Source organism: Mus musculus, chromosome 4 (assembly GCF_000001635.26).
Source record: "Mus musculus strain C57BL/6J chromosome 4, GRCm38.p6 C57BL/6J".
Lineage (NCBI taxonomy): Eukaryota > Metazoa > Chordata > Mammalia > Rodentia > Muridae > Mus > Mus musculus.
In genome coordinates, this window is record NC_000070.6 from 44,137,158 (window position 1) to 44,164,811 (window position 27,654).

Here is a 27,654-nt window from a genome sequence, read left to right on the forward strand (position 1 = left end):
TCCCATCATCAATAGTGGCTCACAACCATCTGTAACTCCAGGTCCAGAGATCCAATGTTCTCATCTGGCCTCCATAGGTACTGTATGCACACGATATACATATATATACTTGCAGGCAAGACTCACACAAAATTAAATCTAAAAAAACCCAAACAAACCAAAACAAAAAAAACTAATTCAACTGTGTTAAGTGGCAATACTTTAAATTTTTCCATTTTGCATTTTGATAGAAAATTAGAGTTTTTACCTTCTCATCTTCTTCCTTAATGACTGGCTCTCAAGTCCAACTTAACATCAAGCAAAAGCAGTATCGTAACACATAGTAAGTCACAGGCCACAGCGAGGGCACTCATAAAGCAAAGCCTCTCCAGAGAGGTCAGTAAAAGAAGGAACTTACAGCACGTATGGTAGTAAGCTGGGATGGTAAGGAGGAGGGGGCATTGGCTGCTGGGATCGGTATCTACTACGTCCTGTGAGTCTCCGAGGCATAAATGGTGGGTAAGGCTGTAGGAAGGAAAGGTTGAAAATGAACATTCTATGTTTAAAATCAGTGTCAAATAATATACTTTTTTTAAACTAAAAAAAAAAAAGAAAAAGAAAAACAAAAAGAAACCAAACCGTTGTGTGTGTGTGCATGGGTTTAGGCAGGTGCACCTGTTACGGCATGCACGTGAGGGTCAGAGGGCAAGGCTAGGGAGCTGCTCCTCTCTCCTAGTACCCTGTGAGCGAGCTCTGGGATGGAACTCAAGTTACCAGGCTTCCATGGCGAGCACCTTACCCTCTGAGTCTCCCTTGCTGGCCCCAACTTAGTTTTTGTTGGTTGTTTGTTATGTCTTTCTATATAGTATATAGCCTTAGCTGTGCTGGATGTCACTCTGTAGACCAGGCTAGTGTCCAACTCAGAGCTCCATCTGCCTCTGCTTCTGCCTCAATGCTAGAATAAAATACAACTTGCTTCCCCCACCCTTTAAAGATTTATTTACTTATATATGAGCATGTATATACATACATACACATACATATATATCTTCAGACACACCAGAAGAGGGCATCAGATCCCATTTACAGCTGGTTGTGAGTCACCATGTGGGAATTTGAACTCAAACCTCTAGAAGAGCAGTCAGTGCTCTTAACTGTTGAGCCATCTCTCCAGCCTAGCCAACCTGCTTTCTTTTTAAGACAAGGTCTTCCTATCTAGCCTAGATCAGCCAGAACCTTGCTTTTTAGACCAACCAGGCCTTTCTAAGTTAAGTAATTCTCTGTGCTTCTACCTTCCCAGTGCTGGGATTACAGGCCTGTGCTACCATGCTCAGCTGACACCTGGTTTTTAAAAAACTTACTGTTCAAGTGGCATTAACTAGTTCTTTAATGTTGATACAACAATCAGGATTAAACACACATGCAAGTGGACTTTAAGAATACATGAATTCTGAACATTTCCAGAATTATACTGAAAACTCAAAATAAGTTGTCAAACAATTAAATGAGTATTAACAATGAATGAAGACTTACTACTCCAAAGGACACCTCCTGATGCAAAGGGTCATGTGTCAGGAACTGCAAAGGAGCTGACGGAGGTAATGTTGGGGGATGGGCTGAAGGGGGATAAGTAAAACTGCCTACTTGAAGATGTTCTCCTAAGAGCTCCACTTCATTTTCTATCCTCTGCAGAGGCTGTGGAGGGGAAAAGAAATCAGCATACTCCTAATGCTTTAAAAAATTATTTCTCTTAATATTACCAGGTCATTGTTGATATATCAAACTGAAAAAATATATAAATGGACCCAAGATTTCCTGTCTTTAATTATATTTTGTCTTATTTACACATTAAACATTTGCATCATCTAGTACAGTATACATGTCCTTTAATACCCAAACTCTCAAAATAGGAAATTAAAAGTGTGAGTTGTCATAATACCCTGATCAACAGAGATTTCCAGACACTGAGCCTCCCTGAAGAACTAACATATAGTATGTGTGTAAGTCAGAAGTAGAACCAGGGGGCACAGTACAGTACAAGTTTCACTCTAGTACAAAATCACAGGCTGTAGTGTCGATCAGTATGTGACTTTTAGACAAATTCTCAGTATTCTTACTTACAAAACTGACATATTTTTAGCTTACTTCAAAAGTGTACTATGTCTGGGCATGCTAGCATATACCTATAATATACTTATAATTTTAACACTTGAGGTGAAGGCAGGAAGACTGTTTGAGGACAGCCTGAGACACATGTCTTAGTCAGGGTTTCTATTCCTGCACAAACATCATGACCAAGAAGCAAGTTGGGGAGGAAAGGGTTTATTCGGCTTACACTTCCATGCTGCTGTTCATCACCAAAGGAAGTCAGGACTGGAACTCAAGCAGGTCAGGGAGCAGGAGCTGATGCAGAGGCTATGGAGGGATGTTCTTTTCTGGCTTGCTTAGCCTGCTCTCTTATAGAACCCAAGACAACCAGCCCAGAGATGGTCCCACCCACAAGGGGCCTTGCCCCCTTGATCACTAATTGAGAAAATGCCTTACAGTTGGATCTCATGGAGGCATTTCCTCAACTGAAGCTCCTTTCTCTGTGATAACTCCAGCTGTGTCAAGTTGACACAAAAACTAGCCAATACAACTGACCCCTTGTCAACTTGACACACAAACACATCACTAGTAAGCCTCAACCCTTACATTCTTATTCATCCCCAAGGTCTAAATAACTTTAAATGTCCCACAGTCTTTACATATTCTTAAAATTTCAATCTCTTTAAAATATCCATCTCTTTTAAAAATCCAAAGTCTTTTTAAATTAAAAGTCTCTTAACTGTGGGCATCACTGAAACAGTTTCTTCCTTCAAGAGGGAAAATATCAGGGCACAGTCACAATCAAAAGTAAAAGTCAATCTCCAACCGTCCAATGTCTGGGATCCAACTCACAATCTTCTGGGCTCCTCCAAGGGCTTGGGTCACTTCTCCAGCCATGCCCTTTGTAGCACACGCATCATCCTCTAGGCTCCAGATGCCTCTACTCCACTGCTGCTGCTGCTCTTGGTGGTCATCTCATGGTACTGGCATCTCCAAAACACTGCATGACCCCTTCAGTCCTGGGCCATTAATTGCAACTGAGGCTGGACTTTCACCAATGGCCTTCCATGGCCTCTCACAGTGCCAAGCCTCAGCTGCTCTACTCAACTCCTTCATGCCTTCAAACCAGTACCACCTGGGTGACCCTTACACATTACCAAGTCCAGCCACAGCACAAGGTACAACTTTGGCTATATCTGGAACACAGCCACTGTGCTCTCAGAAAACACTTCCCAGAAGATGTCACCTCAATGATGCTGGTCTCTTCTTAATCACCGCTAATTTCTTAGCTCCAGCTAACCAGCATCAATAGTCCCAGTAATGCAAAGTTTTTGCTTTGGTAGTTCTGGTATCTTGTTAATCACAGCTGATTCTTCAGCCCCAGCTAACCAGAACTACAGAATCTTCACAATCAAAACAGCAATGGCCCTGAAAAGAGTCTTTAATTTTCCCTCTGAAATTTCACAAGCCAGGCCTCCATCTTCTACACTGTTCTCAACATTATCTTCCAAGCTCCTACACAACATCCCACAGAGCTCTTAACAACGAATGGATCTTCAAGACCAAAGTTCCAAAGTCCTTCCACAGACCTCCCCAAAACATGGTCAGGTTGTCACAGGAATACCCCACTCTGCTGGTACCAATTTGTCTTAGTCAGGGTTTCTATTCCTGCACAAACATCATGACCAAGAAGCAAGTTGGGGAGGAAAGGGTTTATTCGGCTTACACTTCCATGCTGCTGTTCATCACCAAAGGAAGTCAGGACTGGAACTCAAGCAGGTCAGGGAGCAGGAGCTGATGCAGAGGCCATGGAGGGATGTTCTTTTCTGGCTTGCTTAGCCTGCTCTCTTATAGAACCCAAGACAACCAGCCCAGAGATGGTCCCACCCACAAGGGGCCTTGCCCCCTTGATCACTAATTGAGAAAATGCCTTACAGTTGGATCTCATGGAGGCATTTCCTCAACTGAAGCTCCTTTCTCTGTGATAACTCCAGCTGTGTCAAGTTGACACAAAAACTAGCCAATACAACACACAAGGAGAATCCAACCTCATGTACTGTGAGCACCAATTTATAAAGCACATTGCACTTCGTAGCATGCAGTGTGTTAATAAATAACATATATAGTATAAATAACATAAATAATATATAATAAATGATATAATAGGTAGACTCACTCTAAGCTTCTTTTGTACAATAATGTCTCATGAACCTGGGTTAAAGGAGACTGTTTCAAAAAACTTTACTAACCAATAAAAGGAGGAAGAGGAGAAAAGAAATGAGAAAAGGAGGAGGGAGGGAGAGGAAGAGGAGGAAGAACAGGCCTAGCTGCAGAGATAACTAGGAGGTTGTTGCTCTGCCAGGCAGAATTCAGTTCCCAGCACCCGTCTAAGGTGGCTCACAACAGACTGAAATTCCAGCCCTCATCTCATCTCCATAGACACCTGCACATATGGCGACACATGTGTATACACTCACTCTCTCTCCCCCTTCCCATCTTTAAAAGATTAAGGACAGACAAGTAAAAGGTTTCCAACTTTTCAATTTAGAAATGCATGAATGAGGCACTGAAATGGCTCAGACGGTGCCTGCTGAGTGGTCCTGGCAATCCGAGTTCCAGCTCTTGAAGTACACAGAAGGTAGAAGAAGACCAACCCCACCAAATTGTGCTCTGACTTCCATATACCATGCACCCCTCCCCCTCCCAACTACAGAATGCACACACGGAAGAACAGACTTAAAAATCATTAGAATACATAGAATAGAAAAAACCCTAGTACCAATTAGAGAAGACGTTCCCTTTGCTTCTACCTGCCTGAAAGACTGCAGATATGAAATAATAAAAATACACTTAAGGTAAGTAATACTAAAATAACAAGGAAAATTTTAAAATAAGTTAGCTCTAAAGTGTGTTTAAACTAAGTTATCTATCTGTAAGTTCCTTTAATTCCTTCAAGAGCCATAAGAATACCAATGTTATATGCTTACATGGAAATTATTTACATTTACTAAACTAATTAGCCTAACCTAAGCATTCTGGAAAAACTAGAAGCACGAAGAGAAATACCTACCGATCGTGACTGCTGTGTTTGGAAAGGGACAAATTGGCCTGGTGGTGGCAAGTGGGGAGGATGATGGGGAGAAAGATGAGGAGGATGTATAAGAAACGGATCGCTAGAAATGAGGGGCGGGAACGCAGCATATGGTACTGGTAAGTGCTGAACTGAACATGCCTGAAGCATCTGTAAGAAAAAATTCATTACTTTTAAGTAAAAAATGCCAGAATATAAAATTTTCTTGAAAAAGTTATGAATCAAATTGCCACATCTCCCCTAATTCATGTAAAATAGCTAACATATCATATAAAGTAGCTAACATTTAAGTAGTATAATATTTTCCTACCCACGAGTAAGAAATGGCTTTCGTCTGTCCTCTGAGGAGAGGGAGCTGTGTGGAAGCATCTCCTCCTCCTCCTCACTGCCCTCTCACTGCCACAGCTGGGAACACCACACAATGCTTTACTCTCCTCCTCGGAGACCTGCCTGGGTCATTTAATGAATACATTGATACATAGATGTTTATTTTAACCTCACAGGTAGACCAGGGTTTGGTTGAACTTAAGATTTTTTCCAAGTGCTTTCCCCTTGAATAAGATAAGTTACTGAGACCCTCTGGACCTCAACCACTTCGTTGTTAAGAAAAACTATGGGTCAGAATATTACAAGCTAAAACATAAGCTCTAGAGGGAAAAATATGTTGTATGAGTCTCAATGTCTCTACAGCATTAAGCAAGTAATTTTACCTTCCAGATCAAGTTTCTAGACTGTCACTCAAGAGACCCAAATGAAGCCCCAGTAAGGGCTAAGATCGTTATCTATTGAATGCTACATTACTAAGTATGATGCAAACCTTTATTAAAGTTTAATTACAAACTGTTTAATAGGAAGAAATATGATTTAAGACACTTAAATGTATATATTTTAATCATTCTAAATAAAATGTATCCTATTTTAAAGCTAACTTTACCTAGTAGTCACAATACTTATGCTGAGCTTTTTCTTATAGTAAACTTAATCTTTCAGTTGGAAGTGAAGCTACAAAGACAGTTCTTAAACTTTGTTAGCTATCCTAAGTGAGGACTGAAGAGCCTTATGTCATAAACAAAACCAGGTTGGCACACTTTTAACTAGTTAAAATCAAATGAGAATAAAGACATGGACTTACTGGAGGAGGCACACTACAGACGGGGAGGTGTTGTCCACTGAAAACCACCGAGCATCCTGGGACCTGCTGTGTACTGCAAGCAGGGATGTGCTGGCCAGTGCAGAGTGGAAGCCCATGGGGTGCCACCGTAGTTACCGTGTAGGAGACAGGAACTGTTCCTTGATGGAGCTTTTAGGGAAGAAAAGTACAACTTTTGAGAAAATGTTACCTATTTTTTAAAGTTAACATTTGAGGGCCGGGGGAGGTAGCTCAAGTAGTAGGGTATGTACTGCCTAGTTTTGTGTCAGCTCGACACAGGCTGGAGTGATCACAGAGAAAGGAGCTTAAGTTGGGGAAGTACCTCTTTGAGATCCAGCTGTAAGGCATTTTCTCAATTAGTGATCAAGGGGGAAAGGCCCCCTTGTGGGTGGTGCCATCTCTGGGCTGGCAGTCTTGGGTTCTATAAGAGAGTAGGCTGAGGAAGCCAGGGGAAGCAAGCCAGTAAAGAACATCCCTCCATAGCTTCTGCATCAGCTCCTGCTTCCTGACCTGCTTGAGTTCCAGTCCTGACTTCCTTTGGTGATGAACAGCAATGTGGAAGTGTAAGCTGAATAAACCCTTTCCTCCCCAGCTTGCTTCTTGGTCATGATGTTTGTGCAGGAATAGAAACCCTGACTAAGACGGGGTACTTTATCTTTACGAGGTCCTGGGTGTGACCCCAGCACCATATAAACCAGGCATAGTGGTGCAAAAATGTAACCTTGGCACTGGGAGGTGGAACCAAAAGCATCAGAAATTTTATTTTATTTATATAGTGTATTAAACGCCTGAGCTAAATGAGACTCTTTTTTTGGTTTTTCGAGACAGGGCTTCTCTATATAGCCCTGGCTATCCTGGAACTCACTTTGTATAAATGAGACTCTTATCAAACAAATTTATTGATTCCCTTATTTGCTATTCACACTCACATTGCACTTTCGCCATATTTCTTTTTCTGTTTTAAAACAGTCTTACCTAGTTCAGGTTAGCCTCTAACTCATCACGTAGCCAAGAATGGCCTTGAGTTCCTGACCCTCTGCTTCCTCCCAAGTGCTACAATTAGGCCTGTGACACCTTTCCTTGCTTTCTCTAGTAGTGTCAATAGAAAGGTTTTATAGCTAGCCCAGATGGTATGAGTCCTGCCCCTCACCTGCGCAGAGTGGGAGAGCTCACCCTGGGGGTGCTGGTGCAGAAGAGCTGGCGGCAGACCAACCTATCCATTACTCAGGCCCACCAACATCTACCCCATCTATAAACTTCTGAAAGGGGCCAGTCCTACAGAACCAAAGCTGCTGCACCTTCATGACTGGGCAGTAACAGCATATCTAAGAGGAGTCCCAGAGAAGATGCAGTTTTGAAAGTGTGGCAGAAGTCAGAGGCTTCTAACCCGACCAATAATTCACTGCAATGAACATTAGCAAATGAAGCTATTCGGGCAAAAGGACGTACCGTGTGACAGTGGCACACTGCAGCTTCCATGAGATGATTTTTTTGTTTTTGTACTCTGTGGGGTGAGGGGGAGAGTGCACGTGCAGAAGTGGATATGGAGAGCCGGAGAAAGGAGTGGAACTGGAGTACAATGTGAAACTCACAATGAATTAATCTTTTAGAAAAACTTAGTGCTATGTTAACTCTTTCAGCCTGCTTTGTAGAGCAATACTCCTAAAACATCTCTTGTAAAAATTAAACTCGTGGTTTTTTAAAACACGTATTCTGATTTTTATGTGTACGGTGTTTTTTTCCCCCTGCCTGTAGATCATGTAATCAGAGTGCCCATGGAAGCCACGAAAGGGCAACAGTTACCCCTACAAGTGGTTACAGATGATTGTTAGCTGTCATTTGGATGCTGGGAACTGAATCTGAATCCTCTCGGCTGCTAAGCCCTTTCTCTAGCCCAAAGCATGTGTTTGTTCAGTTGCAGCAGGTGAAGACAATGGAAGTGGCATTTAATATTAATCTGGGTTAGGGATCCAGAACCCAGTGTAAGTGTGCTTGCTCAAAGCCCTGGGTTCCATTACCAGCACCCAGCATAAAAATGTAAGGAAGACCAAACCTCCTTTTTCCACCTAACACTGTAGCTATGCCTTCCCCTCCTTTCTTTGAGGTTAACTGGATATTTCAAGCATACTTGTACTAGGTACACAACAACAACTGTCACTACTCTTTTGCAACTACAAACACACCTTGCTGTTTTATATTAATAGTAGCTATTTATCTCAAAGCATACTGGGTAAACAGATTTTAAAAACAGAGAAATTGAGGCTGGAGAGACGGCTCAGCATCTTTAAGAGCACTGACTGTTCTTCCAGAGGTCTGAGTTCAATTCCCAGCAACCACATGGTGGCTCATAGCCATCTGTAACGGGATCCAATGTCCTCTTCTGTTGTGTCTGAAGACAGCAACAGTGTCCTCATATAAATTAAATAGATCTTAAAAACAAAACAAAAGAGATTTATTTATCATTTGAATGAACGTGTAATGTGTGTGTCTGTGTGAGTTTATGTGACGGCCCTGCAACTGGGGCTCATGTCAGTTTTGAACCTTCCAAAGCAGGTGCTTAAGAACAAAACTCAAGCCTCTGCAAGAATGCCTCTGCCATCTCTTCATCCTCATGTTCACATTTTTAGGGGTATCATCTAATCACCTGAAGTAGATCAAACTCCAAAAGTGATGTAAAAGGACCCAATTTCTAGCATCTCTCCTCAAAGATCCGTGTTACTAACATGCTTGCCAATCAATCAGTGAGAAATGGTATATACAGCATGTGTGATTTACATTTGCATTTCTCTACCTAGAGAATTTGGGTAGCCTTTCTTTCCATAGCCTCTACTGTTTGCTCATGGCCCATCTTCTACTCTGTCAAAACCATGTTTGCTGAGCAGGGGCCCTCTGTTTCAGCTTGATTTAGCTTGTCCCAGCTATCTGCTATCTCCACCTCAAGGGCTAAAAAGGCAGTCCACTCTGCTCAACTGATTCTTATGGACATCCTACATAACTGATGAGCATCTGAACCCACTCCTCAGAGTTGTGAGGCAGGCCCAGAGTCTACTGAGCCATCTCCTTCTCCTCCTCCTCCTCCCTCCACCACCGTCACCATCGTCTATATTTGTAAGCATACATGTGCAGGGTGCACTCAGAAACCAAGAGGACAACTTGCAGGACCTGGTTTTCTTCCTCGCACTATGTGGGCTCTAGGGACTGACCTTAGGTGGCCATGTGTCTTTACCTGCTGAGTCACCTTGAAAGCCATTTAATTTTTATCTTAATGAAGTCCACTTTTGTCAATGTGGCTACTTCTTATACACATAGATTGAGAAATCTTTGCTGGGACTGAGAGAAAGCTGAATAGTTTAAAGCACTTGCTGCTTTAGCAGAAGACCCGGGTTCACTTCCCACCACCCACCTGGTTCACAACCATCTGTAACTCTAGTTCCAGAAGATCCTTCACCCTCTTCTGACCTCGGCAGGCACTAGGTATACATGTGCTGTACATATGCATAGGCAAAACCACTCAAAAAAAATCTAAAATTTTTAAAAATTAAAACTAAAAAGTATTTCCTACTTAAAAAAATAATCACTTTCACTAATAATATTACCTTTCTCAGACGTATCTAAACTCTAACTTGAACTTTTTGCTTTGAGTCTCTAGTTCAGGATAGCCCTGAACTCTATGAAGTAGGACAACCTTGAACTGTTGATACACCAGTCACCACGTCCTGGGTAATAAAACTGCAGGTGCACCACACATCTGGTTGAGTACTGGAGATCACACCTTGTAGCTAGGCAACACAGCTGAGGTACATCCCAACTGAACTTGATCTAACTTCTGTGGATGAGATGGAGCCAGAGTTCAAACTCATTCACATGGATACTGGGTCATTACTGCATCAGCGCTCAACACCTTCCTTCCTCTCTTACCAATTATTTTGGCAAACCAAGCAATTATATGTCTGACAAAGAGCAATAAAATTAAAAAGTTTTAATTATATACATGTACCACTAGTTTTGCTTACTTTTTACGTGCTCTTATTTAAGAAAGCCCTTCTTCCTGAAGGGAATGAAACTATTCATAAACTACCTAATTGTTTTATCATCATTTATTAAAGACTCGGTTGTCTTCCAAATTCAACTATCGCCATATATCAAATACAAAATATTCACATGTGTCTTCTTATTTCTAAGCTTTATAATCTGTTTCATTAGCCTGACTATGGCATAGTCCTAAAAATTGAAAGTAAAACTGGAAATGTTGCTTAGCTCAGTGGTTAGATGTTTGTCTTAAGTACAAAAACCCTTGGTTTTATTCAAGACTTGGGCCTTCACTCTCCAGTCCTGAGGGAAAGTTGAATTGCTACTTCTGCTCGTGTTCTTTTTCCTCAGGACTATACAACAGTGGCTAACTGAAGTACATACTTCAACTACCTAGAAAGCCTATTAACCTATATTGCTGGGTCTGATTCAGTAAGTCTACTATACACTCTGAATTGGCATTTAAAAGTAGCAGCTTGCATGTCTGTGTGTGGATAAAAAGACAACCTGTTGGGGTTGATTCTTTCCTACCGCTGTGTAAGTCCTGGTGACTGAACTCAGCAAAGACTTTTCACTACTGATCCATCTCAGGGACTCTGAACTGGCATTCTTAAAATGATGCTGCTGTTTCTACTCAGCCAATAAAAATGATTTGCAGAGGGTAGAGAGATGGTTCAGTGGTTAGGAGCTACTGAAGAGGACCCCGGTTTGATTCTGGCACCCACATGGTGGCTCACAGCTGTCCAGCTGTGACTTCAGGTTCAGGAGACTGGACACCTTTTCCTGCCCTCCACTGGGCACCAGACATGTACATAGTATACAGAAGGACATGAAGGTAAAACACCACACATTAAAAAGGGAAAAAATCATGAGAGAAGCATTTGCTTGAGGCTTTACACCAAGGATTAAGTCCATGATTTTTTTCTTAAAAGGCAAGGTAGTCCTTTAGGTTTGTAAGCTAGACCCTGAGTGCTGAATAAAGTTGCTGCAGATGGATGAGTAAGAATAAAACTTTACAAAAACAACTAGCAACAGCTTGCTTTCAATTATAGGTTCAAAAAACATATTGCCATAGAAATCAGGATCGACTTTTCAAATCCACTCTAACTTTATTTGGGACTACATTAATTCTGCATAGTGTATTAATTCTACACTAGTTATTTACTTAAGAACTGTCAGGTTTTACAAAACTGGATCTTTCAAGCCAACTGCTCATCTTTTACACAGGTTTTCTTAAATTTCCTCAACAATACTTTATAATTTTCCTTATACAATTCTTTGAAGTACTCTTCAAAATAACACTAACTCGTTTCATGTTCCTTTATTTTCTCTCATTCATTCATTGAGACAATGTCCAAGTTATGTGCCACAGACCTGGCTAAATTTCCATTACTAAAAGGAATGGAGAACTCAAGCAAGTTACATTTCAGGAATTAGAGAAACCTGCAACAAGAACAACAAATCAATAGATCCTAATAAGCCACCGTTAACTTTTACCACTTGTATTTCCAGGACACTCTGCTACTGTACCTGATCATGTATGTCAACCATGACTGCATTCTGCTGGGGGGGATGGGCAGCTGGATGTAACAGACGGGGAGATACATTCGGAGGGTGGAAGGCTCGAGGTTCCTCTATTGCTTGCTGCTGTGCATAAGGGAGATGGTGATAGTTTTCATCTTGACTAATGGAATTATGTCGAGACAGACGTTCCCTTCTTCCTCGCTGACGCCTAACAGGAGGACTATAATAGGGTAAATGCCAAAAAGAAGGTCATTACTATAATGCTTACTAACTAGTATGATTCATCAGGATTCTTATTATCTATTGTGTGTGTATGAAAGAGCACACATGCAAGCACACGCACACATGCTAAGGTAAGTACAAATAATAAATAATTGCTATGGTTCCAAATTAACTGTAAAAAAAAAAAAAGCAACTCATTTAAATATGTGACTTACCAGTAAGTTTTAACAAGCTTGGATTTGCAAGGATACTATGTTACTCTGATAGGGATTTTCTACTATCCTCATTTCTACACTAATTAATAGAATTGTTTCATAAGGAAAATTTACCACTCCTTTTATAAAAAAAAACTGGGGGTGGGGGGAAGAGGTGTGTGTGTGTGTGCGATGCACAACATGCGTGTATCTGTGCAGATCCGAGGCCAACGTGCAGAGTTCCCTCTTTCCTTTTACTGCGTGAGTCCTGGGGATCCAAACACTCTTACACGTTGAGCTACCTCGCCAGCCCAAGTGAGCGCTTTCTTCTCCTCTAGTCACTTAGTTGTTGACCACTTGTATGGAATCATGGGTAGATATCTGTTGCTTTGTGATTCCCACTACTGTTTTGTGAGTGCTAAGTATCCCCTGCTCCTTCTTTGTTCTGCCATGAGTGAAGAGTATGATTCTTTTTGCAGATTTAGAAACAAAAGTTAGTTTCTATCTCATCTGTAAACACAACCTGCCATCCATTTCCTATTTTAGGCTTATACCTAGTGCAACTTCTGTACATTTAAATAAGGTGTGTGTGCAAAGGTTCCTAGTAGTACTAACAACCTGGACATGACTATTAACCAAAAGCAGGTGAATAAATTGTCATACTTTAATGTAAGATCACAGTAAAAATAATTGCTGGGCTGGATAGATGGCACAGTGATTAAGAACACTATTCTTCTAGAAGACCAGGGTTCAATTCCCAGCACCCACATGGGGACTCACAACTGTCTGTAACTCCAGTTCCATGGGACCTGACACTTCATACCAACATACATGGAGGCAAAACACCAATGCACATAAAAGAAAAGTAAATAAATTTCAAAAATAAATAAATGATCTATTTCCATCAACAGTAAACAGACTGCTTAAAAAACAAAGAAAACATTTAAATGAAAACAAAATCCCAAACTGTTCTGTTTACGAATATATATATAGGCATTCAAAACCACAATGAACAGGGGATCCATAAACCCCAAGTCTGCTCCCTTGGAAGGAAGAAGGGATGGGCTGGTGCATGCGCGCTCATCTTTGTTGTATGAGGCCAGATTTAACCTAGGAGGTGGTACCATGTTATCCTTCTGATTATCCATTTGTCTCACATGTTCTGAATGCACACCAGTTCACCATACAACAGGAAAAGACTATTAACAACCAGATATTTAAGATACAACTTTTATTTTAAAAATCCTATGTCCACATACTAGCAGTCACAAATTACTCAAACATTTCCATATAGTTGCCTAATATATTTATATATAGTACTAGGCATTAAGTGTCTAAAGAGATTTTTTTTGGCTAACTTGGGATATCAATGGTGGTTTTTAAGACCATATCCAATCTTCTCAGAATGCTGTAACAAAACATTATAGCCGGAATGTCTTAAATAGGACCTTATTCTCTCCAAGGTCTAGGGCTACCAGTCTCTGATCAAGGTGTAACTGACCTAAGAGTTCTGATGAGAGCTCTGTTCCTGGTTTGCAGATACTCTGCATTACCATCACATCTGTATATGGCAGAGTGGGCTCTCTGATGTCCCTACTTACAGAAACACAAATTCTATTAGACAAGGGCCCCGTCCTTACACCCTTACTCAAACTCAACAACTTCCTTAGAAGTCCCACCTCCAATGATAATCATGATGGAAGTTAAAGCTTCACTACATGAGTTCTTTGTGTAGAGGCGCAAAACCATTTAGTCCAAAAATTCCCTAACTTATTTATTCTTTCTTCTGATTACTATTATTGTGTACATGGAAATAGGTACCTCAACTCATACTGATTTTCTTGAAATAAAGTGATCTCTGGACAATGAACGGAGGAAGAGATGAACTCTAGGAAGGAAAGGCAAGTACCACACTCCTTCCACAAGATGAACTTTACACCAGCTTTGTCAGAAATGCAGCTCTTAACGGATGAAAAGGCTGGAAGGGCAGATGGAGGTCATCTCTAAGCTTTAATACGTTCTGATAGTTATAAGGTATAGAACACATTTTTCAATTGTCAGGACTGTAGACTAGCCCATAAGAAGAGGGGCATGTTGGGGATACTGAACACAGGACTGTTATAAAAATTTGAAAACTGAACTATTTTTCTTTATCTCAGCTAGCTCCCAAATAAATGAGACAGAGACTGTAAGATCTATTTAACCAAGCTTTACAGCATAATATCTGAGCAGTTATTAATCTATTCTAATGCTCTAGCCAACCTTGCTACCTCCCAGCCAAAACCTCCACGATCCTTGCATTTTAGTACTGCCTCAGATGTGTCTCCCCAACCTTCCTTGACATGAAATGCCCCCCCCCCCCCCCATCAGAAGTCCAGCTCTGTTCTCTCCCCTGCTCAGACACTGGTTGATCAGCTTTTATTGACAAATCAGAGACTAAGTAGGGAGCAGTGTTCACACAACAGTGAGCCAGGGAGTCTTAGAATAAGCATTTCGATGACTCGTCCTGACTGCAACCAAAGTTGGGGGCAGAAAAGTCAGCACTTAATAATGCAAGGATAATTACAACAGTGTACAGTAACATTATGCCCACACAGGACTTTATGGATATGAGGCAAATAATCTACCTTTAAGATATATCCCAGCTTCATAATCCATTCTAAATCATAAGGCAGCTGAATTTATATATAATGGCCAAGATTCACTTAGTCTCTTTCAGTTTCTTCACTTATTAATAAGGAGCTTAATCAATTCCTTATAACCTAAGATAGAAACCTAAATAACTTGTAATTTTTATGCATGAATATACATAATGTGCAGGTACTGACATATTTATCAAATATCCACAGAAATATGCTTTCTGACACTAAAAACTATTCACAAACCCACCAGTGGAAGAAAAGAAATAAACAGTGACCAACTAACCTTCTTCTGTTGCGTGCAGGTGTGTTACAGCGTTCCCCTGAGAAGTGATGTTGATTTGGTCGAACTGAAGGGGGCTGCCTATTTGATGTCATCTCCCATGGTCGCATTGGTGGTGAGGGAGCTGGTGATGCTGATGTATAATCAAAGACTGAATGAGAGAGGCGCTGTCTCTTAGGACTTGGACTATCTTCACTCTGCCAATGCAACAAAAAGGATCAACTGAATAAACCCGTAAGGATTTTACATTACTTCATATGCAATAGGTAAAAAATGCATTTCTCATTAAAAAAACAAAGGATATACATTGTACTAACAATCCAAACTTAAAATCCTAAATTGAGAAATGTAGGGGCAGGGGTAGAGAAAAGGGGGTTGGACAGTAAATATATATATTAAAATTGAACTGTTTGGAAAAACCACATTAGATGACAACATATAAGAAACAAATGGGGCGGCTGGAGAGATGGCTCAGCGGTGAAGAGCACTGACTGTTCTTCCAGAGGTCCTGAGTTCAATTCCCAGCAACCACATGGTGACTCACAACCATCTGTAAAGGGACCTGAGGCCCTCTTCTGGTCTGTCTGAAGACAGCTACAGTGTACTCATATACATAAAATTTATCTTTAAAAAAAAAAAAAAACCACCAAACAGCTAACTCATATATAGTACCTGACCTTCTAGAAATCCTAACCCACCTGACAACTGCCACTATGCTATAAGCTATCCGCTCATCCTTTAGATAGTTTGGTTAGGAAGAGGCCCTCCTTTTCCTGAGTAGGCCCTGACCTTGGATGCTAACCACACAACTCTACCATTCTTGTCGTCTGGGCAGTTATTTCTTCAGTGATGGTTACACTGACAGAATAAATCTTATATAAAGTGAAGCCGACAATTCTTTTCTGAGTGTCACAGCACTTCGGGAGTATCACCCAATCTCCAAAGGTCACGACATAAGCTTCATAGCTAGAAAATTTATGCAACCATGTAACTGCTATTAACTCCAGGATTTCCCCAACCAATTTCATTTCCAATTAAATCTCATCAAAACTGCAAAAATCCCAAATTAACTGAAAATCTGACAGGTTACACTTTGTTGGAAAGACTGTTCCTATTTCTACACTATCTAATCTACACCCCCAAGTTTTAATTATTAGTCATTAGAATACTTTTAATTGATTTACAAAATAATTGATATTTGTTGTGAACACACACAATAAGTTTACATTTATTTTTATTTTATGCTTGGTGTTATGCTTGCATGTCTGTGCACCATGTGTCTCCAACGCCTCTGAAGACTAGGAGGATATCAGATCCTCTGGAACTAGAGTTACAAATGGTTATCAGCCATACAGCGGGCTAGAACCCGAACCTCAGTCCAATGCAAACCCACCAAGTACTTTGACCAGGTAAGCCGCCGTACTAGCACCAACAATGTCCTATTTTTAAGAAGACAAGCACAGAAAACAACTGATTTTAGGAACAAAGCAAACCGATAAATGGAGCTGAACCTAGAGTGTAATTCCAGAACTTGGGAGAGAAAGGCCAGAAGATTGGTAATCTGAGGTCATCCTTGGTTAACATAGTGAGTTCAAGGCCAGCTTATGCTACATGAGACCCGGTCTCTTAAATTTAAAAAAAAAAAAAAAAAAAAAAAAAAGCCGGGCAGTGGCTTAATCCCAGCACTCGGGAGGCAGAGGCAGGCGGATTTCTGAGTTCAGAGGCCAGCCTGGTCTACAGAGTGAGTTCCAGGACAGCCAGGGCTATACAGAGAAAACAAACCAAACCAAACCAAACCAAACCAACAAACAAACAAAAAACAAAAAAACAAAAACCTAAATGGTTACATTTGATATTTCAAAATGATTTAGCAAAATATGACCTAACCTATATTCTCTTAATGGTATTATTTAAATATACTTGTTTTTAACTCCTTTAATAAGAAAGCCCGGCTTTATAATGAGATTCCCCAAACTTTAAGAGCACCAGCACACATGCACGCATGCACACGTATGTACATATATCATGTACATGCAGAAAAGCAAGAAAATTACTTCCAAGTAGCCCAGACAAGCCTTCAACTTGTTCTATAGGGAAGAATAACTTTGAACTTCTAATCCTCCTCCTTCCTTGTTCTGAGTGTGGGATTACAGGCATGTTTATGTTGTATTCTATTACATACTTTTTTGTTTTTGAAGACAGTAGCCCAGGCCGGCCTTGAATTCAGAGATCTACCCACTTCTACCTTCTAAACACTGGAATTAAAAAGGTGTGCCCCACCTACCTAATATGAATTGCTACTTCTGATGTAAGATTCCCAGTGACACTTGGTGCTACTAGAACCAAACTCAGAAAACGACTGAATTATTAGATGGGCCTGTCTTTTCGAAAAAATTTGTTTTGAATTCTCAGGGGGTAATTCTTTTCTATAACGTTGGGCTAAGTTTTCAACCTACCAGATGTTGACAATTTAAGTGTGTAAAATGTTAAAACCTACAGCTACTACCTCTACTATCCAGAGTGGTGCAGCCTGGGAATCAAGGGTGGAAAGGAGGCAGGAAGGTGTGTAGCAGGTTCCAGCTTCTATCTGATGACTAAAACGTGCCTGGCTTTAGAAACCACTGAACGTTTTGAGGACTACATTCCCAAAGAAGGAAGGAACTGGCTTATGTTGAGAGGTGTAAAGGTTCATCTAAACTAACACGATGGGATAGAGCCACGCCCATGAGCATGTCTGAGAAGTTTCTAGATAAGGTTAACTGAGGCAAGAAGATCAAGTCTTAATACAATGCCTGGGGTTTTGGACTGAACCAAAGAAAGAAGCTGAGCAACTCTGCTTTTTTAAATGGGAGGGGTAGGGAGGAGATGGCATGGTGAGACCCCATTGCCTCCCATCCCCACTGCCATGATGAACCATAACTCAAAATGGGAGTCTACAGAGCTCTCTCCACAAAAAGCACATAAAAAAAGCAAAGCTAATCCCAGCATTGGGGGACAGACAGACAGCAGGGTGTCTGGCCAGCCAGTGTAATCTACTATGAGAAGATCTAGGCCAGTAAGACCCTATCTCAAAAGACAAGGTACAAGAAGGTTGACCTCTGCACCAACACAAGGAAAACAAGAACAAAGCACAGATACTTAACAGAGTGACACAACTGGTCACCAAAGTTCATAAATGACAAAAGCTTTTGTTCACTAACACTGGTGATAGGCTAGGGCAGAGGTTCTCAACCTGTGGGGGTCTATCAACCATTCACAGGGTTGGCTACCAGATATTTACATTATGATTCCTAACAATAGCAAAATTACAGTTAAGAAGTAGCAGTGAAATTAAGGGTCACAACATTGGGAAGAATCTATTTACTAATTAGATATAGCCCAATATATATAGTAAAGTGTTTGCCTTACAAGCTTAGGAGCTGGGTCTGAGCCCCAGAATCACTTTAGGCAGGGAGGTATGGTTGTGTTAGGAGGGCAAAGGCAGGTGGATCTTTGGGGGGCCCTGCCAACCTAGCTGCCTTGTCTCCACGCTAGTGAAAACTATCAGAAACAAGAGTAAGGATAAAGAACAATACTTTCTCTGCTACGACTGTCCTAACAATGAGCCATATGTCAAACTCCATATGTAAACGTTAACAATATAAATAGTTACTTTATGCCTAAAGGAAAGCTACGGGGAGCGGAGTTCTTGGAAAATGGAAACCTCACCTAGGAAACAGAGGGTGTTTTGAGAAAGGAGAAAAAAACAAAAAGGTTGAGCCTGGCAGCAGAGACCTGTTATACCAGCTGAACATAGCAAGTCCTTGGCTCAAAATTTTAACAAATTATTATTAAAAAAAAAAACCCAACAAATCAGTAAGTTAATTTGTAAGCAAATTAAATGAATAAATGGCTGGAGAGATGGCTTGGCATTTAAGAGCACATACTGCTCTTGGAGCCCATTATTCATATAGGTGGCTCTCAGGGTCTATTGCCCATGTTCTAGCTCCAGGGGTGGGCACACACATATACATGCCCACACACATATACATGCCCACACACATGCACACAATCATTTAAAAATATTTAGAAAGAAGGCAAAGTAAAAGGTATCTATGGAAAGCCAGTCAGGAGACTAGACTAAGGGGATGGCTTTCTGGAAATCTCCTTCTCGTGTAGTAATAAGGTTTTATTTTTATTCATTACATGTGTCTGTGGATTTCAGATTCCTTACAGCTGGAATTACAAACATTTGTGAGCTGTCTTAGTGGGAACTGGGATGCAAACTCCACTCTTCGTGGTAAGAACAGGAAGTGCTGTTTACCACTGAGCGATGCTGAGTAATGTCTACATCACAGCAGGGTTTCTAAGAGGAGAGGCACAGCTGAAGCTAACAAATGATGCTCTTTCTGACAGAGAATGAGCCGGTGTATCAGTATTTCTCAGGACTTCTTAAGATCCACCTGCTTCTTATCCCGGGCAGTAAATGAGTAGAGAAAACTCTCTGGTTCTCCCCTAAAGAATACAGTAGAACGCCTTGTTCTAAAGTAGAGTAAGACTAACACTATAAACAAAATTAAAATACTTCTTACTTTTCAATAAACCCCAGGGATTAGAGTATACGATATGACTAGTTAGAGGGTATAACATGACTAGTTAGAGGGTGTAGCACATGACTAACATGGGCAAAAATCTCAATTCAACTGCCAACAGCTTTGGAAAAAAAAAAAGCAAAATAGGAAAACGCCAAGTACAGTTAGATCTAACTTTTAACTTTATTTTTAAAACAAGGGTTTCAATCTATTGCACTTGTAATTACTAAGTTAAAAGTTAATATTCATTCCTGAAACCTTCAAAAGAATATGGAGAACACGGAAAATGAGAAGTATTTATTAGTGTCTGTCGTTAAATGTATTGTTTAGCAATTTAAAAAATTATTTTATTTATTTTTTAGATACAGGATAGCTCTGGCTGGCCTGAAACTCACTATGTAGACCAGGCTGGCCTTAAACTCAATAGATCTGCCTGTCTCTGCCTCCCAAACTGGGGTTAAAGGTGCATGACATCATATCCAGCCTTAAAGTTTCTTTCTTGTCCTTCCTTTCTTTCCTTCCAGTTTTGTTTCTTTGTTTTGTTTTGTTTTGTTTTTGGGATAAAGCTATATACATACATACATACATACATACATACATACGTGTATATATATATATACATATATATATATATACACATATACACATACACACACACACACACACACACACACACACACACAGCCTTGGCAGTTCCAGAACAATATGTAGAACAGGTTGATCTTGAACTTGCAGAGATCTGCCTCCTTCAGGCGCAGGAGTGCTGGAATTAGAGGCACTTGCTAACCCTGGCTTTAAATTTCTTAAGCATCAGTCACCTAACTATATTGAGCTTCTATGTGCACTCAATGCTGTAATCAAAACCAGTAGTCAGCTGGACAGTGGTGGCGCAAGCCTTTTATCCCAGCATTCGGGAGGCAGAGGCAGGTGGATTTCTGAGTTTGTGGCCAGCCTGGTCTACAGAGTGAGTTCCAGGACAGCCAGGGCTACACAGAGAAACCCTGTCTCAGGAAAAAAAAAAACAAAAAACAAAAAAACAAAAAACAAACAAACAAACAACAATCCAGTAGTCAATGTGCCACACAATTTACAAACAACTATGCCTCCTAAAAGTTATGTTGTGCTAAATACTTACAAATATATTTACAGAAATATGAATATCTAAAGGTAGTGTGATATAGTAAACACAACACAGCTAAAATCAGATGAGGCCCTTGCTCTACAAATAATTGGATGGATGTGTGTACTTTGAACTTTTTAAAGCCTATTTCCTTACTTAAAACAAGATGCCTAGCTTACTCTGAGATTTAAAAACAGTAACACAATACACACATAACAGAGAATCCAGCGCAAATTCTAAAAGGAATACCAGACTAAAGAGTCCTGGATCACCTGCAGGTATGCACAGCACATGCCAACCTTAAGCATTTCTCTTTAAATAGTCAAAGTTCAACAGCCAGCGATTTGTATGAGCAAATCTGAGCAATCTTTTAATAACCCAAAGATGGTTTTAGTGTATCAGTACTCATTTTCATCTTATATATAATTTCTTTAAATCAAGTTTTTATGTATAGGTGCTAGGAGGTACAGAAAGGAAACACCATATGTTCTGGGCACTACGCAAGCAGTGATGGCTTAAAACAGACGCTTTCATTTATCCTTTCCTACACCCTACATATTTTACTTTTATCTTCCTACAGAAACTGAATGGTTAGAACAAATGATTAAGACATAAAAGATTTTTTTTTTTAAAAAACAGAGTATTAAGTGGCAAAATAATGAACAGTAGCTCAAGAGAAGATTCTTCAGAAAAGCTCAGAGTTACCTTCAAGAAGTCTCTGAGAAGAGTACTAATTTCCACATACAACAGAAAGTAAGAGGATACTCACAAGCTTGTTTAAGCCTTCCTAGAAACAAGCTAGAATGTATCTGTGACTTTCAGCCCTGTGTAGGGAAAGGGTAAACATATAAGAACCTGGAAGAAAGCTTTGAAGTGAGCATCCTCTTGAATGGTAGTGTTCTGATCACTTGGGAGAAGAGGGAACAGGCTCTGAAGTCTCACCCTTTCACAAATCACCTTGTTAGGATGGCCAGGTAGAGGTGCTGAATTGGCCCCGGGAGATATCTGGGAAAAAGAGGGAGAAGAAAAGGATAGTTCATGCTGGCCATACTGACATGGAGAACAAGCCTATGAAGGAGAGCTGAGGTTTCGAGTGTGATAGTTCTGTCAGCAGACGGGGCAGGGCAAGAGGAACTTTAAACACAAAATACAGGCTGCACGAACGGTCTCTAGCAATGGAGCTTCTCATACAAAAAGGTTTGAGATAAAAAATATCACAGCTTGGGGAGCTCAAGTCCCTGTTCCCCAAATACCTAGGAATAGTAACCTCTAAAGACCAGACTTCAGGCTAAGACCTGAGGTAAAACACTTAAGTGGAGTGATGAATGTTTACCTACACTGTATTTTTTTCTCAATGTACTTTTAGTGACCTTGGTGAAAAAAGACTTGACAATACTTATGGTAAAAGTTCTATACTATCAGCTGAAAGACTGTGTGTACTTCATGTACAAATGTTACGTTTAACTGAGGATGGCCTGTCCAGTCTATCCAATAAACTTTAGCTACATCTATTCAGTACTAGGGAGGCTGAGGCAAGAACATCCCAAGTTCTAAGCTAACCTGGGCTAGAAATCATGATCTTGTCTCAAGATTTAAAAAAAAAAAAAAAAAAAAGAAAAGCAAATGAAAATCCTCAAACAGTAACAAAAGGCCAAATAAAGGAAACAACACAAAACTAAAGGCTCTGCTAAGGAAATGAAGACAAACTCCTAAGTCTGAAAGTAAACAACTGTAACGTAAAAATCTGGACTGTAGTTTAAATCTCCTTACATTTGTGTAAGTCTGTAGCAATTTAAAACCATGAACAACACTCTTCACTATGTTGTGACAGTGAAATTTTCCTTGGGGACTCCAAGTTTAAAGACTTGTTTATGCTCACACATACAAAAAAAATAAGATAAAATAAAACGTGCTTAACACCGTGTGCTTTTACAGTTTTTTCCCTCAGTCTTAGATCTAAGGGTCTCCTTGGTAACAGGCACTAAACAAAAAAAGGGCGTGGTTTCCTACCTTCTAACAGGCATATGCTAGCAAAAAAAGGAGGGGAAGGTGGAAAGGAAAGAAAAAGAACCAAATCAATCGCTGTTAAGTAAGTTTCTGATGACACTGACACGGAGTGCTCTGCTCTGAGAGCCGGACGGGAGCAGGAGAGTAAGAAAACACAGCTCGGGGCTGGTGAGATGGCTCAGTGGGTAAGAGCACCCGACTGCTCTTCCGAAGGTCCAGAGTTCAAATCTCAGCAACCACGTGGTGGCTCACAACCATCCATAACAAGATCTGACTCCCTCTTCTGGTGTGTCTGAAGACAGCTACGGTGTACTTACATATAATAATAAATAAATCTTAAAAAAAAAAAAAGAAAACACAGCTCTCAGAATGGCAGATAGTAAAAGAGATGCTAGAGAGGAATTTAAGGACATCATAAAGTGAATGCTGTAGTACTGCCATGCTTTGATCATCTCTGACCCATCTGTAACTTTGTTGTCAATGTGGCATAAACCTCATAAACATGGTAAGAACAAAAATACTGCCAAAGACCTACTACCACCCCTCAGAGGTTAATAAAGAGGAATATTTGTTAGTTTACTACACAGTATATTTTGGATATAAACTATAGTTTATCTCTGTATTGCAAACATAATGTGCACTCTTTACACTTATGAGTATGTGAAGAACAGTGAAGAATATTTACTGTTTTCTAAAAGCTAAGAGATATATACATGTTAAGGAACTAAGCTATAAGGATTAAAAAATAAAAATCCCAAAGACCTTATTTTAATTAAAAAGCGACGGTCAACAAGATGGCTCAGTAGGTAAAAGGGCTTGCCACCAACTCTGATGGCCTGGATTAGATTCCTGAAACCCACATAGTGGGTAGAGAAAGAGAATTTACTCCCCAAAGTTTGTCTTATGACCTCCACATGTCATGGTTTAAATGTGTGCCACCCTATTAAATAAGCGTGAAAAGGGGAGGACAGAATGGATGCAAGCAACCAACAGTATGATATTCACGCACTATAAAGCAGGAAATACTGGAACATAACTGAATTAATAAGAAAATAAAAGGTAGATTTGATTCCCAGCACAGCACAGCCGTGCAAGTGGCTTGTGCCTCTGACCAGAGCCCTCCTAAGCAGAGGACTGCTAAGAACTCTAGGCCAGCCTCACATAGTAAGTCCTTTCTCAAAACAATAAAACCAACCCAAAAGAGATAAGACGTATATTTGCCATTCTTGATCTTCATTCAGCAAGGAATGTCACAAAAACCTCTCTCCAAATGAGCTGTTCCTTCTTCTAATTAGTACTCTACCTGCAATTCTCTTGGGCGGTTTTTTATGTTCACATAAGTGAAACCTGTAGTGATTTTCACTTTTTAAAGTAAATGGATTCTTTGTATCGTGCACCACATGTGCGCCAGGTGCCCCTGGAGGCCAGAGAGGGCGTGGTCTACCCTGAACTGATTAGATGCAGCCAGTGTTCTTAACTGCTGAGCGCTCTCTCTGGCCCCGTCTGTGTTTTAAGCAAGTCATTTACCATCAACAATCGTGGTCGGTTTTACAAATCTCAAGTACAAGCACCTGGCTAGCAGAACAGAAATCAGAGTCCGCTTTATTCTTCACTCTTTGATCCTTTGGAAAATGTTCCATCATCACAAGTAAAAACAAACAACAAACCCCTGGCACCCTTGGCTCTTGTCACACTAGGAGCTTTTAAGTATATCTTTTCTATCCACAATAGTTTTCTTCTGTCAGAAACTCCATTTATCTCTAAAGACAAATAATATGGTGGAAGAAATTATATTCAAGTCCTACCGTATCTATAATGCATCACCACTGGGCTTGACTGAAGCTAGCACTGACCCTCACGGTAAGTTCATAGATTTATTTGTGTGGAATATATGATAAGCTGACTTCCTATATAACATGTCACCATAAACTCTCATCATTTGTGTATAATCCTCCCTTATTATACTTGGAGCAGATCCCACTGATGTGGGGGAGGGGGAGCAAAGTAGGAATGCATCTCAGGGGGATCAAGATTCCAACAGCTGATCTAAGTTAATCAGGAGAGAGCACCCTAGGAGAACCTGACTTAATCAGAGGCAGTCCTAAAAAACACAACTGAGCCTTTCTTGAGAAGCTATCAGCCTTCCAAACTAAGGTACAGCGCTGTCAGGTGAGAAAAGGGAGCCACAGAGCAGGGAACTGGGGACAGCGGCCCTAGGCACCAGGCCAGAGCAGTTACCATAATCTGTCAACCAATGATTTTAAAAGAAAACAACCAAGGAAAGAGTGTGAACTCCGGCCAGGTAAGAAAGATATGAGCAGAAGACCCAATAGCTTATACCAGAGCTTCTCATACAAGGTTTTTGGCTGGTTGGTTTTCTTGACGAGGGTCTTACTATATATATAACTTAGGCTGGCCTTGGAACTCAAGAGATCTGTTTGTCTCTGCCTCGCAGAAGCTGGGATTTAAGTCCTGCACCACACATAAATTTTAAGATAATAGGTGGTTGTTTAAATTCCAGGTAATCAGATAAATACAACAGAAAGCTAATGTAACATACTACATCTAAATTTACACAACTAAAATGAAATGTTCGGGACTCAAACTTTCCTTACGGAAGCATAAACTAAGATATTTTTATAGGGCTTGGATATCACTCAATGGTAGGGCACTTATCTAGCATGCACAAGCCCTTGCATTTGAATTCTCAGAACCCCCTCCCCACAATTTTTTTAAAAATTGAAACAAAATCTCAACTGATAATGGCTAATTTCATGTCAGGAGATGAACTGAACCCTGTGTTGATTAGTTCTGTCAACCTGATACAAGCTCCTGGTCTCATCTAGGGAGGGAATCTCAGTAGAGAAAATTTAAAATGTACCCTCAAACTGGCATATAGGCAGGGCATGGTGGCACACACTTTTATTCCCAGTAGGAAGATCTCTTAGTGTTCAAGACTAGCATGCTCCATCTACATAGTGAGTTCCAGGCCTAGTCAGAGCTACACAGCGAGACCCCATTTCAAATAAATAAAACAAATTATATAAACACACACATGCACACACACCTACACCTACACCTACCTATAAGGCATTTTCTTGATTAATGACTGATGTGGAAGGGCCAGGCCCATGGAGCAAGCAGGCCATCCCTGGGCAAGTGGTCCTGGACTGCATTAGAAAGCAGGTTGGGCAAGACAGTCTAAGCAGTGTAAGTACCACAGTCTCTACTTCTGCTCCTGGCCTAACTTCCCTTTAGGATGGATTCTGAGCTATATATAAGTGACATAAACTCTTTTTCCCGAGGTTGCTTTTGGTAACTGTTTGTCACACCAACAGGAAGCAAACCAGGACAGTCTCTCTGATCTGCACACACTGTACAGGTTTAATTGAACTGATTAAAAAGGCATGCACTTCAGAAAGACCAAGGAGGACCTTAAATCTTAGTTCACCTTGGAGTTTAAACAGTTTTAAAAGTAACACTGTTCTTTACCACTTAGTTTGACCACCATTAGTCTGTAATTCAAAATGTAAGCATGCTTCCAGTTAATTAAAAATAAACTTGTTACCTTGTAAAAAACTGTTAGGCATAATTTCACTGATTCTTCCTTGATTAGGCTAAGGTTTTACCACACTCCTAAGCTGATACACTGTGTGAGTCTCTAGCCTGCAAATGTTGAGCACTAGGGATACTTGGTAACTGCAGCCTAGCTCAGGATGCAGCTTCTAACTGCCACAGCAGCACAGCCGAGAGGAAATCTGCAACCTCTTAACTTCTTTTTTAGTGTTTGTTTACAGGTAACTAGATGGCAAACTCACCCGGTGTAGCTGGAAAGTAAGACTAACGTTTACATATGCCTTTCAAGCATCAGGGCATTAGTAGTTTATGATACTTTGGGCAGCTAATAACATCAATAACAATTTAATCCTTGTCTTAGAGATTAGCACAGTTGCACTATTGTGCTAATAGGATTTAAGGAAACACTGTTCCTTCTAAAATGGTTTCTAATGGCAGCTTTCTACTATATTCAGTTTTTGTTTTTTTTTTTTTCATAAAAATGGAGAGATTTAACAGTCTTCTGTGCCAGCTTTTTTGTCTGTTTTTAAGACAGAGGATGACCTTAAACTCCCAAGCATCCTGCCTCAGACTCCTAGGTATTAAGGATGTACACCACAACTTCCAGGATAGTACTCAATAATGTACTTTTTACAAATTATGTTGCCTGAAACCTGACTTCAATCCCTAGGATCCACATGTACCCCTGGCACAGGTGAGGCAAACACATAAGATAAATGTAAATGTTTAAATTTACAATTTTTATCAGTAATTTCTTTGCTTAATCACTTTTTATTCCTTGGTGGATTTTTCTGAAATCCTGTCAACAAATTTCTTTATTATAAATTGATATAATCAATTGTGACATTTCTTCTATACATGTATGTTATCCTTTATGCCCGCCTTCCTGTCTTACATGTCCCCCACTCTTTGTTCCTTGTCTCTCATCAGAGAAAGCATGTGATATTTGTCTGACTTAATTTAACACAGTGGTTCCCCAGTCCCACCAAATTGGAAATAAATGTAATAAATTGGTCGATAAAAAGCAAAATCACAAAGCCATTGAATCTAAAATATGTGCTCTGCAGCAAAAGAGGTCAAAATCCTGTAAACCCGTAAATGTTCCAACACAGTTGTAGTATGGCAGCACAAAACTGTAATTCTAGAACTCTGGAGAGCCAGAAATTCAAAGTCAACCTCAG

The 27,654-nt window shown here is 40.3% G+C and overlaps 1 protein-coding gene across 18 annotated transcripts in view; it reads right to left on the reverse strand.

The window, feature by feature from the left end:
* The window catches only part of Rnf38 (ring finger protein 38), a 107,696-nt gene that overhangs the window by 10,948 nt on the left and 69,094 nt on the right, over positions 1 to 27,654 (reverse strand). For 6 of the 18 annotated variants that reach the window (NM_001379574.1, NM_001379580.1, NM_001379575.1 and 3 more), the window contains 6 exons: positions 15,203 to 15,396; positions 11,868 to 12,081; positions 6,291 to 6,458; positions 5,138 to 5,308; positions 1,513 to 1,674; positions 398 to 504 (listed from right to left, as the gene is read on the reverse strand). In NM_001379574.1, coding sequence (NP_001366503.1) covers positions 398 to 504; positions 1,513 to 1,674; positions 5,138 to 5,308; positions 6,291 to 6,458; positions 11,868 to 12,081; positions 15,203 to 15,309 — 929 coding nt within the window. In that variant the 5' untranslated portion in view covers positions 15,310 to 15,396. Of the gene's footprint in view, positions 1 to 397; positions 505 to 1,512; positions 1,675 to 5,137; positions 5,309 to 6,290; positions 6,459 to 11,867; positions 12,082 to 15,202; positions 15,397 to 21,745; positions 21,896 to 27,654 lie in introns of all 18 variants that reach the window. The other 12 variants (XM_011250115.3, XM_006538305.4, NM_001038993.5 and 9 more) reach the window with 3 other exon arrangements.